Genomic DNA, 19,499 nt, shown 5'->3' with positions numbered 1-19,499 from the left:
AGGCTGCATTATGGATTCAGTATGCTCCGAGTTGCTCCCTCACTTCCCGAGGTAGAGATGGGAGCAGGCTCTCCAGTAGCCTCGGAAGCGGGCTCCCTAGTCTCAGGAATGGGCTTTGCAGTCGCCTCAAGGCCCCGAGGTGTAAGGTTTTCCGGCTCCTCCAAGTTGATCACTGGAGCATTAGTAGGCAGCTCGGGCTCGGGAGTAGGAGCCCGCGGAGATCCAATACAAGCTCTCTCTGTAGCTTGCCTCTTTCTCCCCTTCATCTTTTCAAAGAGCTTCTCTGCACTAAGTAGCTCCATAGGACCGGCAACAGAGTTCGATGTCAGCAATGTTACCAAGAAGAAACTGGCTGCCAAAGAAAAATACTAACTTTAAACGAAGCAACCTACCGGGACTCAAACCGGCCTCAATGAGTTTGTTTTCGGCAAGATAGTCCTTGTAGTCGAATCCGAGCTCCGCCCAAGATTGAAGTACCTCACTTGTTTAGTTGTCTAGCCTAATGCCGGGGTCTTGAATGGCCACCCTCCAGTGAGTAGGGAAGGGCCACCCTGTAGTGTTACGAACTACAAAGTAGTCTCATTTCCAGGTCGGGACTTTACTAGGAATTTTGTGTAACAACTTAAAGCCCAGGTGGGCAGACAAGTAGTAGGTCCGCCTGTGTTCAGGGAGAACGCTAGATGCATTCTTCTTTATCGATAAGATAAAAGAAAAAATGTCAAGATCAAGAGGAAGGGTGTAGTCGAAACAAAGGGAAATTGTATCGACCACGTTCTGGACTGAGTTTGGGTGAAGCTGATCTATGGTTACGTCGAAGTGATTCAACACTTCAACGATGAGAGGGTGCAGTGGAAGGCGGAGCCCAGCCGCGAGCTGTTCCCCAAAAATCATGATCTCGTCACGACCGTGTTCCCAGGGAAAGTTGCCCGTGGGAAGATGGTAGGTGTACTCCCTAGGAAGGTTGTACCGGGCTATCAAGCTCCTAAGCCTGTCTACTGTCATGGTAGAAGGATCGAACTTGTCTAGTATCCAACCTCGATTAGAGGTCGATGCCGGGTTACCCGAGGTCTTACGCACCTCGTAGGTGGAATGTGCTTCGGAGGCACCGACTTGAGCTGAGGTACCCACCTCGGCCTCGTCTAGGAGACTTTCCACTAGAGTTGGGGCACCCACCTCGGGCTCATCTAGTTGACTATCGAAGCTATGGTTTGACATAGCTACGAGTTGGGAAATGGGCTAAAGGAGACTAGCTATGAAGTTGAAATTGAAAAATTGGAAACGAACTGAAAGGAGCTAGGGAGACTTACCTAAAAACGCAACCAGACAGGAAAAGAGACAAACTGGAGAACTCGAGTTGAAGACCTTAGACGCGACCTCAAGATGAGTGCTTGTGAGCTTATGGCAGAGAAAATGACAGGGGTCCCCCCTATTTATAACCAGTATGCCCGAGATTCAACGGTTGAGATCAAGATGATCTAACGACCCTCGGGGTGGTGGCAGCTCGGCACCGGATGACACTCCGATTATCCTGAGCTCCTCCCGAGTAAGGGAGCCCCCGATCTCCTCCCAAGTAAAGGAGCCTCCGAGCTCCTCCACAGTAAGGAGCCGCGAGCTCCTCCTCAAGAAGGGAACACCTCGAGCTAAGATTCTTCCACAAGCATCCTAAGCCAAGGTACTGCAAGACAGGGATCTCCCAAGCTCAAGGCACTTCGGGGTGAGCTTGGGAGCCTCCTAATAAATTTGTTCTAACAGGCCCAAGTAGGCCACCTTGGGTAGAATAACCTTAGTATGGCACCTCCAGCTCAGCACAGGGTAGCTTGGTGCAAGGTAGCTCACAGGAAAACAATTCGGCGTATCACAGGAAGATCTCCCCTAACAACCGTACCTGCCAAACCTAGAGCCCTGCACCCACGTTTCTCGCGAGGTGGCGTCATGCCTACCAAACCTGAGAAGTGTCCCCTGCAACAGTGACCTGCGCAGTCCTGGCAAGTAATGGTTGTGGCAGAGAATCAGAGGCGGTTATGTCAGATTTGATAGGACACCATTATATAAGAACTCCAACCTCCAGAGAGCAAAGGTAATTGCATTCGCGCTATCTGCACTCTAGCTTTCTTCATCTTCTCTATAATCCCCTCTCAGGTACCGTCTGTCATCAGCTTGGAGTGTGGCCCCCAACTAGCTAGGAGTGACCAGATTGCACACCATCAGATTCTATAAACTTGATTTTATCTAGCAATAGGAATTAATGAATCTTAATTCATTTGGTACAAAAAGTGGTGTTTGGTTAAAACATTGTCTGTGTTCAAAAATCACTAGGGTCTTGGGTTTGTCCTGTGATCTCGGGTAACCCATCCCCCAACCCAACTGAAGGCGAGTTCCATCGCAAACGAGTCTGGGTTGCTCACAGAACGCTCTTCACACCCACCTCACAACATGTATTAGTCGCACATGGAATCATTTCCCGTATTTGTATGTTATTATTCATAGGAGATGATGTGACTTTGTGATTGGTGCGAGGAGCAGATCCCAATTCATCCCAAACCTCTACCCTCCATTAATGAGATCAAATTAGTACCACACAACACCTCTCAGTTGTGTATTGGGAACAATTCTCCATGATAAATACAAGAGACGTTCCCAATGCACACTAAGATGCACACTAAGATGTTCCCATTACTACCAGTCAAAGACATTACCAATTTAATCAGTTGGCACCCTTTTGAAACCTTCCAAGCATCCACTAACAGAGACGTAACCAACATTATATTAAGGGTAAATCTTGGTAAATCTCTTTGACAAATTGTACCTTTATTTTTTATGAAATGTCGAATTTGTCCTCCACTATTCTTCAAATTTCAAAATAACACCCAAGTGGTAAACAAATACGCCCACCAGGAAGACCCCTTGAGGTGTGCCAAGATACGCCGATCCGGTCACCAAGGTTGCAACAAAAGCAGATGATTATCTGAGTAAGAAAAATATCCATCGGGATAGTAGTGAAGATGAACGTAATGAGGAGTGCTCTAATGGATGTGCTGTTTTTTAAGATTAACTCTCAGATGGCCATTGGTTCTAACCTTTCTGCTCCACCTAGCAACTGGCTGCATAAGATTTATAAAGCAATAATAATGGGAGAGTCATGAGGATTGCTACTCTAGAAAAACCAGAGTAATGCTGCTTATTGTGTATGTCCAGACTAATACAGGAGGGATTGACTCTAAACCCAGAAGAAGAAGAGCATAGGTCATAGCTCTAATGGAGGAGCATGTGAGAAGGCACATGTTAGACAGGAGAAAAGGCAGTAGAGGGGATTAAGACAAATCCCCGATATAAGGTAAAGAATGTAATGTCCTTGATTGGCAGTGACAAGATGATAAAACCTATTTTAGGACTCAAAAACATTTGCAGCCGTTGTAACCATCCCTCATCAATCAGAACCACGGTTTTGCTTAACACCAACTCCTCCTTCTCCACCTCCTCTCCTTTCCCCATTCCACCCCATTCCCCCACCACAATCTCCACTTTCTCAAGAATCACCCCTCCTGCTTTCACTTTAATCCTTGCTTGTGAGGTGGTCGGGCTGCTAGTCGTCGATTGAACTTCTCTTACAGAAAAGCGATGGCGGCTGGAGCTTGGCCAAGCTTTGGAGCTACAAACCAAAGAAGAGAGGGGGAGAGAAGCTTCTTCCCGTCGAAGGAGGCGGCGGAATGGGTCCTTCTTAACGAACCTTGGTTTATTGGCCCAAATAGGTTAGCGTTAGACTGGTGGGATGCAACGTTTGCGAATGTTCTTCCGGAGAGAAGGGGAAGCTCCTTTGATTAGAAGGAGATCTGGATTAAGGAATTTGGACTGCCGCTCTTCTTATGGTGTCCAAGTGTATAGGAGGGTATCGGCGACCTCTATGAGGGCTTTCTAGGAATGGACGATAGGCATGGGTGGAGTAAGTTTTGCCATCACCTTCAAGATGGCAGATAAAGAGAGGCTGTTGATGGTGTTTCCTTGAACCGAAAGCTCTCACGACCCAGAGCTCGTTCTTGATCACCACACCGGGAGGTCATTGAACCGACTTCCTGAGGAGTTGACGAGGTTTGTTTTGAACCCCGTAGTATACATATGGATATGCTAAAACCATTGAAACCGAGCAGAAAAAGGAGAGAGAGATAATACATAAGGATACAGTTTATCAATTTCATTAAAGGGTAATTTAAGAGATTTACTCTTATATTAAAGTTTGAATTAAAATTATATTTGTCTTGAAGGAAAAAAAAAAAAAAAAAAAACAAACAAACTAAATCTCTACAAATCTTTACAAACCTTGTAGAGGTTTTGATACGTTTCCCTACCTTTTTCCTTCAAACCAAATCACGTGTAGAAAATATGGTACACGTCTTACTGGGTCTAGCAAAAGACCAATTCACCTATATCATCAATATATAGGGGTAGTACTCCTCAGCAAAGCAACACCCATACATACTTTAGCCCACCACAAGTTAATCCTGATACCATGCATTGTAGAATATATGGGCCAGGAACCGTCCTAACTCAGCTTTTTTCCTTTTTAGAAGCAGCATATATAAGCATATCCGGTGTGGGACAACTAAAAGGGAGGCAGCTAGTCCCATCTCCCATGTTAACTTTTGTTTTTTTGTCCAATCTCAATATGATGATACATTGAATAATAGCTTGCTTTAACCCTTCAAAAAATTAAGAAAGTTGCCATGTGTCTTTGGTAGAGATGGTAAAATTGCATTGCTATAACAAGGTAGAGTTTTAATTTGTCTACGATTCCCGACGACAGTGGAAATATGGAGAGCAGACCATATGGAGGTTCAACGAATTTTTGGCCTAATATACAGGGAGTTTTGTCTTTTGTATTCTTCTCTATCTTATCTTTATAAATGAGGAACAGGCTGCCTATCCCAAGGATTTGGCAAGAAGCTGTTATCTCTCTCTCTCTTGCATGACTTATATCGGTACAGTATGGTCAATATGCTGGTGGGGTGGAATGGACCTGATATATAATATTGGGGTGGACATAGAGTAGGTTAATTTGATTCAGCACTTCCAATTTTGTAGGGACGCCAAATGACCAACTCAACTACATTTCACCATTTGACATATTTTGCCCTCTACAAACAATCTTTTGTCACCTCATTATCTTATATAATTCATCTAGCTCTTAAGCTCTTTAGAAGGACTCCAACTTTGCAAAAAACTTGAGACAGCTCAAATTTGAATAAAGAAAAAAAAGAAAGAAAGAAGAAAAGGTATTTTTGTGTTTTTTCTTTCATTTTCATTCGTGTTCAATAGGTCTATGCATTTTGTTGTTTCAATTACAAAAGTGTGGTGATATTTTGTTATATTTTTTATGTTTTAGGCCTATAGTAGTTTTATGGATTTTCTCCAAGAAACAGAAAATCTAAAAATTACAAAATAACTTATATTATATTTTCTTAAATGAACTCTATCAATCATTTATCAAACCCATTGATTGAAAAACAATATATGTCAAAAATGATATTTTTCTTAATTTTTAACAATTTAAATAAACAAAAATAACAATAAATAAACAATTATATTAGTATTTAGTGACTACTAGTTGAAAATTTTGAATTGCATATTATTATTTGGATAAATAAAAATTAGGTAAAATTATTTATTTTTGTAAGTTATTAATTAATAATTTAATCCACAATAAGAAGTAAATAACACACATGTTGATTATTTGAATAAATAAAAATTATTGCTTTTTATAAAAAAAAATATTAAATGAGTAACAATCTATGCTGATTGAACTTTTGATTGGATTGGTGATGTTTTTGGCTTCTATTAATACATTTAGGATTTTCCCATAGAAATTTAGAGAAATCCAAAAATTATATAATATTCATATATCCAAGACTTTCAGTATTATTGATTATAATTAATATGTTTCCTTATATAAACTATTAAAATATGCATTTATTATATTTTTATAACCATGCATGGTTACTTCAACCTTAGACTTAGTGTTATTAATTAACAAATGTATTTATAGGATTTATGAAATCTTCTCTAATGCTTGCTGGTATATCCATACATACATTGATCTAATGCTTTATATATACTTGTTCTTGTGTAAGAGGATGGACTTGCTTATTGGCATAATAACGTAGAAGACTGTCATGAAATGCGGACACAGATAAATTTCTGCCTTTAGGATAACTGCACAGCACAACAATGACAATTTGGTTATTAATCGCAGCCAATCACTATTGTGATGTTTGGCATTGATGATGATTTTTTCTTGTCTATGTGATTTTGAAAAATCATTAAAAATTGTTCATTTATGCCATGTAAGCTGATTTTTGAGAAATTGGCTTTGAATCTGTTTATGGGCCAATTATTTTTGTATTAGAGTTCTTATTCAATGCCATGCTGGATGTCATGTCATCCTCAAAAAATTGAAATCAGTTAAAAATGGTGAAATCATCAGAAAAGGTGATCCCTAAAAAGGACTGATTTCAATAATTGATTTTTAGTTGATTTTCCAAAAATTCATATAATGATCCAACCAAACAAGATAAAAATCACTGATTATTCAAATTCTGATATTGATCCAATGTGACGCTGACTTTTGGGAAATCATCATTGATGCCAAACATCACTTATGTTGTTTTGTAATGCTGCAATCCTCAGAAAGATATCCCTCAGATCCGCAAATAGAAAGATGCACGATCTCTTTTCAGCATGCATGCTCTGCAAAAGCTTCCTGCTGGCGACACATGGTAAGAAAAATGGGCGATAACAACAGTTCACACAAGCTAATAGTTGGTCCCTACCCTATGATCTAGTGCATGTCCTTGTCGAATCAATCTAGATATCTAAGCTTAACCACCTTAGAAAAGTTTCTAAAATTCTTTATTTCATGTACATATCAGTATTCTACTTGGCTTATAAAATAGAAGCCCTTGTTTTAAAGAAGAGGACTCTCTTGTTCATTCCTTTCCTTTGCCTTCCTGAGTTCTGAAAACCCTAATTTTCCTCTTCATTAGTCTTCTTCTCAACTTTGAAACTTAAACTGCATTTGGCATTTCTTATTTTAAAGATTTATATTCTTTTCTCAATTAAAATGCCTCTATAAAACTGCACAAAGGAGATGCATCCTAAAATAAGGAATGCCAAATACTGCCTAATTAACACCGGTACCTTACAAATTAAAAGGGTACATGACGTCACTTGCATATCAACAATGACTCTCTTGGTCATGGATAGATGAATTGTCCTTTTTTTTATACTTACTTTGTATTTTATGACTTTTCTCAAATACATACTAGTATTTATATTTACATTTTTTTTTCACCCAATTATTACCAAGAAGATTTCCACGTAAACATTCAAATATCTATGGTCCAAATTCCATTGAGGTCATCAGGACCCGATGATGTTGAGTGTCGAGAAAAGAGGGTGCAATTTCATGTGAGGGTGCCCAACACCATTAAAGTCATCAGGTTCCTCCAAATTTCAACTAATTAAGCTCCATTTAGTATTGAAAATTTGGAATACCCCAGCTGGTCAATTGAGAAATGCTCATCCTTAAATGGAAAAAAAGAAAGAGTAACGCATCAAGCTTTTCCATCCAGATTGTTGAGGCAACTGCACATCCTGTTCTGTTCTCGATTCAAAACAAACAAGGAAAATGGGATTTTGAGTAGTTAAATAAAATAACACATCGGAAGTGCTTTTGCCTTTTGGGAATCGTATATAGAAAACAACCCTTATCAGAATTAAAGGATAGCTTTCTAAGATTGAAGACAGCATGAAATTTCCATCCTATTTGAATAAGAAAACAACCCTTATCAGAATTAAAGGATAGCTTTCTAAGATTGAAGACAACATGAAATTTCCATCCTATTTGAATAAGAAAACAACCCTTAAACTTTTTAGCTATTAGGCTGCATGCCCTAGTTGTTGGAATTGCCTGTTTTTTTGTATATATCCGTGGGTGAGTTCAATTAGAAAAGTTTCAATTAGGATGGCTAACACAATGATCCTTTGTTACAGAAGAGCTAAAACAGAATTAATTATTTACTAATTCAAAAGCAATCATTATAGATGATAGACATCAAAGTAGGGCCACGATGGAGTCGAGCCAAACTTTTACATGGCTTAGCTCGGTTCAATTAAAATACTCTTAGGCTTGAATTCGAGTTCGAGTTTGATTTTAACTCTATTTCTTGGTTAAAGCTTGGTTCAATCAAATTTATATTCAATGAGCTCTTATTTGGTTCAAAAGCTTAAAAATGAATATATTTTTATATTATATTTTATAATATATTATAATCTTATATCATATATAAAACATAAAAATATATTTTTATATTTTATAAATGGAACTCAAATCGAATCTAATCAAATTCATCAAACTCGAATTATTTGCTTAGAGCTCGATTCCATTACAGTTTTACATAAAATGGTTTTATAAATTTATTAGACAAGAAAAAAGTATAAAGAAATTTCTTTTAAAAAGAAATAATGGTGCTGCATCCTTGGCTCATTTTATTTTTTGGCCAAGTTAGACTTCGAATTTTCCTTATCTTAAAGGTATTCCACACTGCTTCATTGAGTATAGATGTGTATCAAACCTACACGCATTTATACGATCAATAAATTCGCATTAATGTGGACCAATGTGCATTAATCTATGTGATGTTGTACAAACTTGGCCACGGCCGATTCGTCTTCTTCTGGTCTGATGAATTGTGTAGAGTTATTTCTTAATCAAATAACTCTTTCCTCTTTTTTTTTTTTTCCTTTTTAAAGGCTTATATTTGCTGCAACACACAAGATATGCTGATTGTAACATAGTATTTTATTTAAACAATTAAAGTATGTGCTTTTTGCTTTTTATGTTTTTGTAGGGTATTTACATTCATTTGAAAAACATTAGAGGTTATATTTGGTTCTTTGAGCATTTATTGAAAAAAAGCTACCAGATCAGCACCACATAAGCGTTGGGGTTTATTATGCATGAAATCACTATTTGATATCAATTTTATCAAATAAACACTAAAAAATATAACCGTTTGGACTTATGTGCATGAAGCATTGGAGAAACATCATATCTTTGTTTCCCCCAATGTCTCAACATTTTTCGAAATGGAATGCTTATGTGACATACTTCATGGAGTATTAATCTGAGGTGGAAAGTAAGAAACATTTAAAGTTATGCCCAACCAAACAACAAAAGCAAGAAATGTTTAAGTAAAAAAAACATTTGAAGTAGAGTTTTTCAAATAAACCTTTACAACAATAAACACCACATCTATAAACACCCATAGAACCAAACGCCTACAAAGTATGTGTTAAGAACCACGGGTGTTTATTTGCTAAATGTGTGTACTTGATTTGTTTGTAAAACCAAGAAACATAATGATGAGCCTGTTTATTGACACTTATGCACCATTAAACACCACATCGGCAAAACGGTGAATAAATGCCTACCCGTTAGGGGAAGTGCTAAAATGAAGCTTCCCCCAACGATTTAAACACCACATCGGCAAAACGGTGAATAAATGCCTACCCGTTGGGGGAAGTGCTAAAATGAAGCTTCCCCCAACGATAGGCACACACATAAATCAAGGCTTGCTTTTGCAATTCTCTATGCGTATGGATCCGCATAATGGAGAAATGCTAAAGTGGCACCTATGTGGTAGCGTTTATTCAATAAACTCCCACAATTCCAAACACCACCAAAATTAGTATTGATAATGTATTTTTATTAGATTGTTTTGAGTTACCCTAGTGTGTATATATATGTGTGTGTCTTAAGATACTTACCTTTAACATGATGATACTTGATGAGGTCATAAATTAGGCTAGGGTTGGATTGCCATGTGGACCATTGAGAGAGCAATACATGGCCAAGCTAGAGACTACTATGCACTCAAAGCTTGGACGTATCGAGGAGGAATGACATTGTTGGATTTTAGTCTCATAAGAGATTAAATCCAATGAGTTTGTTTGGTCAATTACATGAGAAATTGCACCTGCACACTTGATTGAAAAATTAAATTTTCTTTTACAAAACCCAATTTTGAATTTGTCCTACATTAGAAAATTATAAACTTTGTTTTCAGTATTTTAATAGGAGTTGATTTACACTCTTTAGAAATAGTAGAGGAGAGTATGGGGGTTTGATACCGCACAATGCGCGTGCACGCGTGTGTGCGCGTGTGTGTGCACAATGAGGTGCACTTTGCTCGTACTTTTGGTGCGATGTTGACCGTTGATGAGATCAATGGTCATGAGTCGATCAGGAGTGATCAAGAGGCACAATTCAAAGTTAACAGTCATTAACTGCTAACTACTTTTTAAACAGTCACAATGTTTGAAATTGTGACTGTTCAAGGTGTCTTCTCTTAACTAGCACCTACCTTTTCTTCATATTTCTTCATAAACTATTTAATGAGCATGAATCAGACTTCAAAAACACACAATTTCGAAAATCCACTTTCTCTCTTTCTCTCAGTCCGGTCTACTACAATCTCACAGAAGGTTTCTTCGGAGATTTTTCAACTTTGCTGGTTGCAAATTCTCATCCAAGTCTCTATTGTATCCTAGGAATGGATTTGCCTGTAACCCAACAACAAACTCGATGAAACTGAGTGGGGGAAAATAACGTTCTAAAGACAGTGTCTTCAAACGCGCCTCAGAGCTTCTCCTCCAAAGTTACAATGACCCAATTTTCCAACAAACATGGCATGCTTTTATATGACCTATGAGCTAATGTTGGTGCGGCTACAAGTCCACAATATAGGGACATGTGACCGCCAAGGTCGATGCCAACATTTTTGAGCTTCTCATCCCACTCTTGGGTGATCGGCTTCAGTAAGTGCAAGACCTGTTTGAACATCCTTGTATTGGAGATGTCTTTATACTTCTGTCCTTTATTTCATGGGGAGATATTCCCAATGCAAGGCTATATATAAAGGCTGTTCGAACGGGTCTTGCACTGACTGAATCCGGTTTCCACTCTTGGTGGAATGTAAAGCGCAAATCCCTATGGGCTCGGATGGTGACTATCTCAAAAGCTGACACGTGTCTCAAGACAATGAGGAGCAGAATGAAACTCCCTGGAACCTATATATATATATATAAGGGCACACTGCCCAAGGTCGGATTTCCTGCACTCAAAATTGAGGCCTGAGCCTTTTGTATACAGATAGTTGGATTGGCACAGATTGTCCAACTCATCAAAATAACTTATCTATTGCTTGTCCACCTCAGCCCAGACAGCATCAATACCCTTTGCCATACAGAAATGCCTTTGAACTTTGTCCTTGACATAACTAACCCATCAGTTCATGTGATGCTTGTAATTAAGCCTTACAAGGTTGTTCTTTTCTGATTTTCCCCAATTAATCAGATAGGATCAAAATCAACAATGCTGCAGGCATCTTCAATAGTCTAAAATGTTCAGGTATATATACCTTCTTCCTGCAGAATGGACAACCTAGGAATTGTATTGGAGATGTCTTTATACTTCTGTCCTTTATTTCATGGGGAGATATTCCCAATGCAAGGCTATATATAAAGGCTGTTCGAACGGGTCTTGTACTGACTGAATCCGGTTTCCACTCTTGGTGGAATGTAAAGCGCAAATCCCTATGGGCTCGGATGGTGACTATCTCAAAAGCTGACACGTGTCTCAAGACAATGAGGAGCAGAATGAAACTCCCTCGAACCTATATATATATAAGGGCACACTGCCCAAGGTCGGATTTCCTGCACTCAAAATTGAGGCCTGACCCTTTTGTATACAGATAGTTGGATTGGCACAGATTGTCCAACTCATCAAAATAACTTATCTATTGCTTGTCCACCTCAGCCCAGACAGCATCAATACCCTTTGCCATACAGAAATGCCTTTGAACTTTGTCCTTGACATAACTAACCCATCAGTTCATGTGATGCTTGTAATTAAGCCTTACAAGGTTGTTCTTTTCTGATTTTCCCCAATTAATCAGATAGGATCAAAATCAACAATGCTGCAGGCATCTTCAATAGTCTAAAATGTTCAGGTATATATACCTTCTTCCTGCAGAATGGACAACCTAGGAATTGTTCAATCCACTTACACAGGTTCACCTCATCCGTGCATGCAATTGCCACAAGAGTCAGACTTCCTCCACTACAACACTATAACACAAATTGTATATGTTGTCTCCACTAAAACTAGACCTGTAGCAGATTAAAACAGCTATGTTCGTTTAGTCAGAATCTGGATCACTTGGATGTTTTATATCGCCACTACCGTACGTACATATAAATTTGTTTAACACACAAAGTTTCATGTTCATGTATTTCACAACGATTGTAGCACTCTTTCCATCTCTTCTTACAACTTTAGTTCTTGAGGTAATGTCAGATATTAATCATGCTTTCACGAATGAAAAATGTTCTGCATTACATTGATATCCCTCTACTAAGAAGTAGTAGTAATTAAAGAAATGCAGTTCAGTAATTGGTTGATAAAATCCTAATTCTCCATTTACAAAAGAGGGTGCAGATTTATTATAGTTATAATTAAGCAGATTCAGAAAAGAGGGTTCAGTTTGATTATATAGTTATATTTAAGCAGAGTTTCATATTTCCCGGCCCACAAAAAAGTTCAATGGTTAAATGCTAAGTTGATTATGAAGAGGTCGATGGCGGACCAAGTATGGAACGAAGTTGAAGTGGTGCCAGCTCTTGGATTATGAGTTCTTATCGGGCTAGACGTCGGACCTGCGACAAATTAAACAGTAAACAATGTTGAAATGTTCCTTTTCCTTGTCATTAAGCAGGTCATGAATCCCAATGAGAAAACGCCACCTGCGCACTTTAGCAGCAAGCATAGATAGAACGGGTGAACGAGCCACTGAAGTCTGAAGCAAGCAAGTATTAATTTGCCTATTCCAATACTTGTACTTAATTTGTTGTCTTTCTGGTGCATTACGCACTCTGAAACCAGATAACGGACCATACTTACTACATGGTACGACTCGAGCTTCCCTTTTTATTTTAACGGGAGATCAAGCGACTGCTTGCTTAAAATTGGCAGGCAGACACTAACATCTCCCTCAACAATGGAAGGTGGGATTCCCATTCTCAACTGCCTCTTGCAGCAAACACTAAGAAGCCTGTGTTCATGTTCAGATTCTTCCAATTCTTCTACTTATTCAAAGTGGGTGTACGCTGTCTTCTGGAGGATCTTGCCTCGGAATTACCCTCCACCAAAGTAAGGGATGAAATGATTAAATTGATTACAATTGAAAAGCATTTATCGAACTCTGTACTTGTTCTCTGATCACACTTTTTTGTCCCGCAGATGGGATTATGGAGAAGGTGCTCTCGACCGTTCCCAAGGAAACAAAAGGAATTGGTACCGTGTCACACCAGAATTGAAGAATCCAGAGGTGCCCATCTCTTCATCTTATTGTATTTTGAATTCTTTTAGTGGGTTCTGGTTTCAGGATTCTTGTATGGGAAGATGGGTTCTGCGATTTCCATGAATGCGAACGAGCGGGAAGCGGATACGTGAAGGGGAGGTTCGGAGCTGATATCTTCTTTAAGATGTCTCACGAGGTCTACAGCTTTGGAGAAGGGTGACCATTCTGATTTTATCATTCTCTCTACTTTATTTTCAGAGATAAATAATAAAGAGAAGGAAGCGTAGGAAGTGGTAGTTAGAAAATTACTGTCCTCTTTATCTTTTATTCGATTCTTTATTCTTTCTCCTCTTTTTCAGATTAGTAGGGAAAGTTGCAGCAGACAACAGTCACAAATGGGTATTTAGGGAAAACCCACCTGAAAACGATCCCAACTGGAGTGGATCAATCGAACCTGTAAGCCTGAAAAAGTGAAAAAAAGAAAATCCTACTTGATTATTAACATATACAAATGAAGCACACTCTGTTTACTGATACAGATTTTCGGCTTTCTTTCTCACTTCCTATCTTCATATGAACAGCAGCCTAAGCAATGGAAGTTGCAGTTCAATTCAGGCATTCAGGTAGGCAGATATATAATACCAGAAATTAGAAGAAAAATAAAACAGGAATACTCTTTACTCTTAATTCAAGCTGAACATTTGAAATAATTACTTCTATTTCCAGACCATAGCAGTAATCTCTGTCAGGGAAGGCATCATTCAACTGGGTTCACTAGATAAGGTCTCTCTCTCTCTCTCTCTCTCTCTCCTCTCTCTGTATATATGTTGCACGTAAAAGCAATTCCTCCAATAATGGGTGGTCATCTTTGTTCAGATTGTCGAAGATCTCAACCTGGTGATCAGTGTACAGAGGAAATTTTGCTATCTCCAGAGCATACCCGGCTTCTTCGCGATACAGAGACCGTGCCCAGCCATCCAACATCCAAACACCTTAAAACACAATAGCCATACGCTGGGCGTCCATGAAACCGGTTTTATCGTCGATGACACGAGGAACCTATCAGGCGAGAAAAGATGCTATGGCGACAACAGCTTCGAAGAAATTCCCATAAAATCCGTCAATTTGGGGTGGAACAGCCCACAGATGGGTACTGCAGGAGGACCCTTTTGCCCAATCCCACCTCTCTTACCATCCATGTCTTGGAGTCTAGGAGCTCTCTTATCTAGACTACCCTCTGTGCTTCCCCCCCATACCACCGTCCAAGCTCCTGCTAAAGCATTGCATAACAACAGCAGCAGCAGCAGTACAAGTCATCAAAGAATAAAGACCAATGGAGATGGTGGTGACTTGGCTCATCAAGCTGAAGAACAAAAACCCAAATTACTAAACCCAAAATCAAGCTTAGAAGATGAAGCAACGATGCGGTCAGAGACTCATGGTTCGGGAGTCAGAGACAGAGAGAAGTTGCTTTAAACTCAACTAATTAATCACGTCGAAGGTTCATTAAATAGATAACTCACAAGTCACAAGTGGATAATTATGTTTTATTGCTGCTGTTCAAACTTCAAACTTCGAAGTCAGTAGGTTATTAATCATAGTCATGGATTCATTATCATGAGAACATGCTTTCTCTCTTTCCAATTTCAAGCTAACATGTTTTTTTTTTCCTTGATCTTTAATAATTCAAATTGTAGCAATCTGATGGACACTGCAGTAGGAGAGAGAGAGAGATTGGGCAAATAGAATGAATGGTCCATCCACACTACAGTACCAATAATTCATGTTCGTCGTATGCGCAAGCGAACTGGGTTTCTACCAAATATGAATAAATTATGGGTAAGCATTTTAATCTTGGTTTGTCGGGTAGACAGCGGCAAGATGTAATGTGATGTGATTGTGATGTAACCTGTAAATAGGTGGTGACTTGGCTCATCGTATTCTCTTTAATAAGGTGACGAACAAAAACAAAATCTGCATCAACTTGCATATTAGTACCCTCTATTTTGTGCTTAATCTCATTTTGCTCCTCGAAACTTTAAAACATGTGAAGATACAAAATGTTCTTAATATTTTTATGATCCATCCAAATGTCCTCCGTAAAAGAAATTCGAACCAATCCCAAATTCGTTATTAATCGGTTCTAATGAAAATACTTAATTAACTATCATCTATAAAGCATGCATGGTTGGATTTATTTATTTACTTTGTTACAAGATCAAATCATCATAATTGAGACTCACCTTTCAATCGAAACCCACCAAAGCAATCAAATAATGTGTTAAATCCTCCATTTGATTCCATCATTTCAAGCCCAGGTAGTTTGGCTTAATTTCTTATGGCCATCAATAATTATGCTAAATTGATTGTAAGAAGCGAAAGTGTACTGTTTACCTAATTCACGTTCATGGATTTGACCTACAAATTTGATGCACTCACGCTGGAAATGGAATGACAGTCATGGCCTCTTGTTGCAGTGCGTTAGTGTTAGTGCATGAGTCATTATTTCTGCGTCATTATATTAGACAAAGTGTTCATTCACTGAACCCAGTGAATCCCTATTTGCTAGTAGTAATGATAATCTTGTCTGCTAGTTTTAAGCAGAGGAAAGTAGCCGTTCATGCTAAGAGACTACAGATAATCTCTGTTCAACTCCTCCCACTCTCACGCCTAGGTTTAATCGCTGCGAGCATTACAAAATTCGATATCCAAAATTTACATCTTTGTTTCAAGAATAAGATAATGAACAGTGTTTCATTTCAAAGGATAATATGGATATTTTTAAAAATTTTAAATCATACTGATGTCTTCTGGATATTTTTAAAAATTTTAAATCATACATAATGTCATCTGATACACATAACTGATGGTCGGTTAAGATACTGATAAGTTTTGGATGTTTAAATATTGGATTGATATATTTTGAAGTTGAAGGAGCAAAGTGAGACTACACCCAAAATACAGGATATTAATCTACAATTTTCCCAATTTTCAACTACCCTATCCTCAGAATTTTGTATGAATTTTTTTAGGTGGAGCTTTTCGACCACCAAACTGGTAAACTAGAAATAAACAGTTCAGATCACCACACCAGGCTGATATGTTAATGTACGGTAAGAAGCAAGAGATGTAATCTTAATAAACATTATTTTTGCAACATTATTCCATCTTCTATGAGTTTACATTTGTGCTACTATAGTTGCAATCCTTTCTATTCTACTAATTTTCTATATACTGTATTTCTCTTATATGATAAACAGTTGATAATATGAAAATATTTACATTTATAATCCTATAAAAAAGTTAATGAGTTAGGGCTACCCACATTTCATCTCCAATGCAACCTCCCCTGTCACTCTCACAGATCTCTCCCCGCAGCCCGACTATCTTGAAGGTGTCGCCTATTTTGGGGTTTAATTAGGGGTATAAGTTTGGAGGGTTCGGACGGGTTTTAGATCAATCCAGGCCTAATCCTAAAAAGTGAGTTCAGCTTCAGTCAGGGCAAAGCTCATTCGGGCAGTTTTTACTGCCTTGCATTGAGAATATGTCCATACTTGTGTGTTTTATTTCATGAGGAGATATTCAGAATACATGGTTGCAAAAGGCTGTTAGAATGGTGTGGGCATAGATTTTCCCTAATAGAAGCCGATCTCCTAAAAAGTGGATTTAAAGTCCAAGCTCGGTTCAATTTTGTGGTCAAGTTTGGGCCTATAATAAAATTTGATGCATTCAAGTTTGGTTTGGGCCTTAGCCGGGTTGGGTTGGTCAATCAATCCACACTAAAAATTGAAATACATGTATGTATGTATGTATGTATGTATGTATGTAATTTGGTTGGACTTTAACTAGATTCAGCTAAGGGCTAGGCCCGAGCCCAACTCGAAGAATTAAAAAGTCTAAACGTTTGGGCCAAACCCAGTCTGAGGATCAAAAACCCAAGCCCAATCTATATAAAATTGTGGGCTGGATGGTCCAGATTCAAGTTCGGCCCGCCCAAGTTGCACCGGGAGGTTTAAGAGGTTTTTGGGGCTTTGGGAAAGGTTTCCCTTGTTGTGTAATGCACTCCTTTCTAGTTTCTTGGGAATGACTAATGAGGCATGCTCCAATAAAATGGAAAAATTGCAACATGTATATAAGCAAAATGTAAAGAAGCTACCAACTGATGGCGACCAAGTTGGTAGCTTCTATTTCACCAAAAAAAATAAAAAAGGTTGGTTGCTTTTATGGGTCTTTGTGGCAGAAATATGGAAATTCTATTTCAAATTTGCTACCCACAATTTGTTCCCACATCCCTACCATAGAGCACCACTACTTTATGTTGATAACATCTCCCATGAATGATAAGGGAGACATTCCCAATGGCAAGCTCAATTGAATCATGAGTGACATATAGAAACAGCTTGTGGGTAGCAGATCCAAGCCCTGAAAATCCTGCAGCAAGCCACCAGGTTGTGGGGTTATGGGGACGTGTCCTCCATTGTGTAGCCTCGTAAAAAAATGTAAAGAAGGTAATGAGCCAAGTAACTTAAATGGACTGACTGGGGACTAGTGCCACACTTAATAGAAACTACCTTTCATTTCATCTATGAATCTCACCGCTCTGTAGTATTAACTGAATCCAGCAGTATCTATTATCAGACCATTACTGCTCTTGGGACCATGACTGGTAAGCCATGTTTGGCTTATCTCTTAAATGGACCTCAAGTGGAAGACAAATAGACAATAGACCCTACAAGGCTACAAGTCATGTTCTATATAGACAGTATATATCAAACTAGGGGACCAACGGGTTCAAATTGGTGGACTTAGGCAAATCTCATTACTGTAGTATGGTGCCCCACTCTAGGGTGGTTGAAACCAGTGTTCAAAGATGTAGGCTGGAGGTGAGATCGTTTTCTCTTCAGGGTCACGGGTAATTAGTTCAACCATCCAAGTCGAACCAATTAATCCTTGACATGCCATCATAAAAATATATAGTATATATGTGATATGCATAATTATATAATGTATAATTATATATATACATAATTATATAATATATATATATAATAATATAAATATGTGATACGCATAATTATGTATACATAGTAATATAAATATATATATAGGTACATGTTCATCACCATAACTACAATAGCACAAAAGGTATTAAATCAATTCCACAGAGACACCCACAACAAGTTCATGGCTCCATGCGGGCTTGCGATGAGCTTTATTCAATAAAGTTGAGGTCATGTCTTAATGGGGTGGGCATTCAAGAAAAGACAAGAATTTGGGATTATTCATCTTTTATCAATGTTTGGATGGTTGATAAAGAGAATGAGATGACACTTGAAGAGCATATCCATCTTCTCAAATGCCACTTAACGGGCTGGTTAACGGACTGGTTAGCAGCTTATAATAGATTGACACATTTTGAAAGTTCAAATACTGAATTGTAGCATTTTAAAGATCAGGGACCAAAGTGGTACTGGACCCAAAGTACAAGGTACTAATAGACTTTAGATGACAAACTTCTAGAATCAATACAATATTAGTACGAGCAATAATGGGGTCCAAGTCATTTCCAATTAAACAATCCATGAATTCAAGAAATAATATCATTATAAATAACATGCTAGAATTTTTGAAAAAATAGAGCAAACATACCATCAAGACCTAGTGATTTGAGAGATCCCAATTGCACGACAACTTCTTCAATTTCTTCGTTACTAGGTAACCAACATAAGTCTTCGTTGTCCAAAGCAAATGTCTGCAGTTGAATCATTGAAAGAAGCTTTGTTGCCACTGGAATGCTAATAGAACTAAACAAATTCTTAAAATGATCGACAATAGGGCTGCAAGTTTGGCCAGGTTAGGTCAGGTTGAGGCCAAATCTAAGTTCTAAAGCTCCAACCCTAATCCTAACCCAACCCAACCATTATTCCGACCTATCCAACCTTAACCCTAACTAAATTCCTCCAACCCTAACCCAACCCTTGGGTTGGGCTCAGCCCACCCAACCTTCTTTCCATCCTTTAAAATCTCGTAGAACTTCTTAATCTCATATCTTAACTCAACTTTCACTATCATATATATATATATATT

At 38.4% G+C, this 19,499-nt stretch overlaps 1 protein-coding gene across 9 annotated transcripts; it reads left to right on the top strand.

The window, feature by feature from the left end:
- The first annotated feature begins 13,024 nt into the window (after window positions 1-13,024).
- On the top strand, window positions 13,025-15,398 carry LOC148877244 (uncharacterized). 9 transcript variants are annotated; one of them, XR_016112695.1, is made up of 9 exons: window positions 13,056-13,116; window positions 13,180-13,261; window positions 13,352-13,405; window positions 13,497-13,628; window positions 13,772-13,868; window positions 13,994-14,035; window positions 14,139-14,195; window positions 14,289-14,991; window positions 15,110-15,398. XR_016112695.1 is itself a non-coding variant. In XM_088983407.1 (8 exons), exons 1-8 carry the CDS (start codon window positions 13,110-13,112, stop codon window positions 14,886-14,888), a joined length of 1,113 nt encoding a protein of 370 aa, XP_088839533.1. In that variant the 5' UTR covers window positions 13,050-13,109; the 3' UTR covers window positions 14,889-15,036. The 9 variants fall into 9 exon arrangements, 4 of the variants coding, with proteins under 4 accessions (XP_088839523.1, XP_088839511.1, XP_088839533.1 ...); XR_016112686.1 differs by having other exon boundaries at window positions 13,025-13,261; XR_016112691.1 differs by having other exon boundaries at window positions 13,025-13,261; window positions 14,289-14,999.
- The last annotated feature ends 4,101 nt before the right edge of the window (window positions 15,399-19,499 follow it).

Source organism: Nelumbo lutea, chromosome 1 (assembly GCF_056320005.1).
Source record: "Nelumbo lutea isolate HS-2025 chromosome 1, American lotus-T2T, whole genome shotgun sequence".
NCBI classification, from domain to species: domain Eukaryota; kingdom Viridiplantae; phylum Streptophyta; class Magnoliopsida; order Proteales; family Nelumbonaceae; genus Nelumbo; species Nelumbo lutea.
The sequence above is the reverse complement of the archived record's forward strand: the minus strand, read 5'-3'. Positions and strand labels throughout refer to the sequence as shown.

What these genes read in the sequence shown, in the direction of transcription:
- LOC148877244 (XM_088983385.1), top strand. Translation starts at nt 13,110, where the DNA reads ATGGAAGGTGGGATTCCCATTCTCAACTGCCTCTTGCAGCAAACACTA. An exon ending in CAAGGAAACAAAAGGAATTG is followed by an intron (nt 13,406 to 13,496) that starts GTACCGTGTCAC and finishes TTCTGGTTTCAG; the next exon opens with GATTCTTGTATGGGAAGATG. An exon ending in AGTTCAATTCAGGCATTCAG is followed by an intron (nt 14,036 to 14,138) that starts GTAGGCAGATAT and finishes TTCTATTTCCAG; the next exon opens with ACCATAGCAGTAATCTCTGT.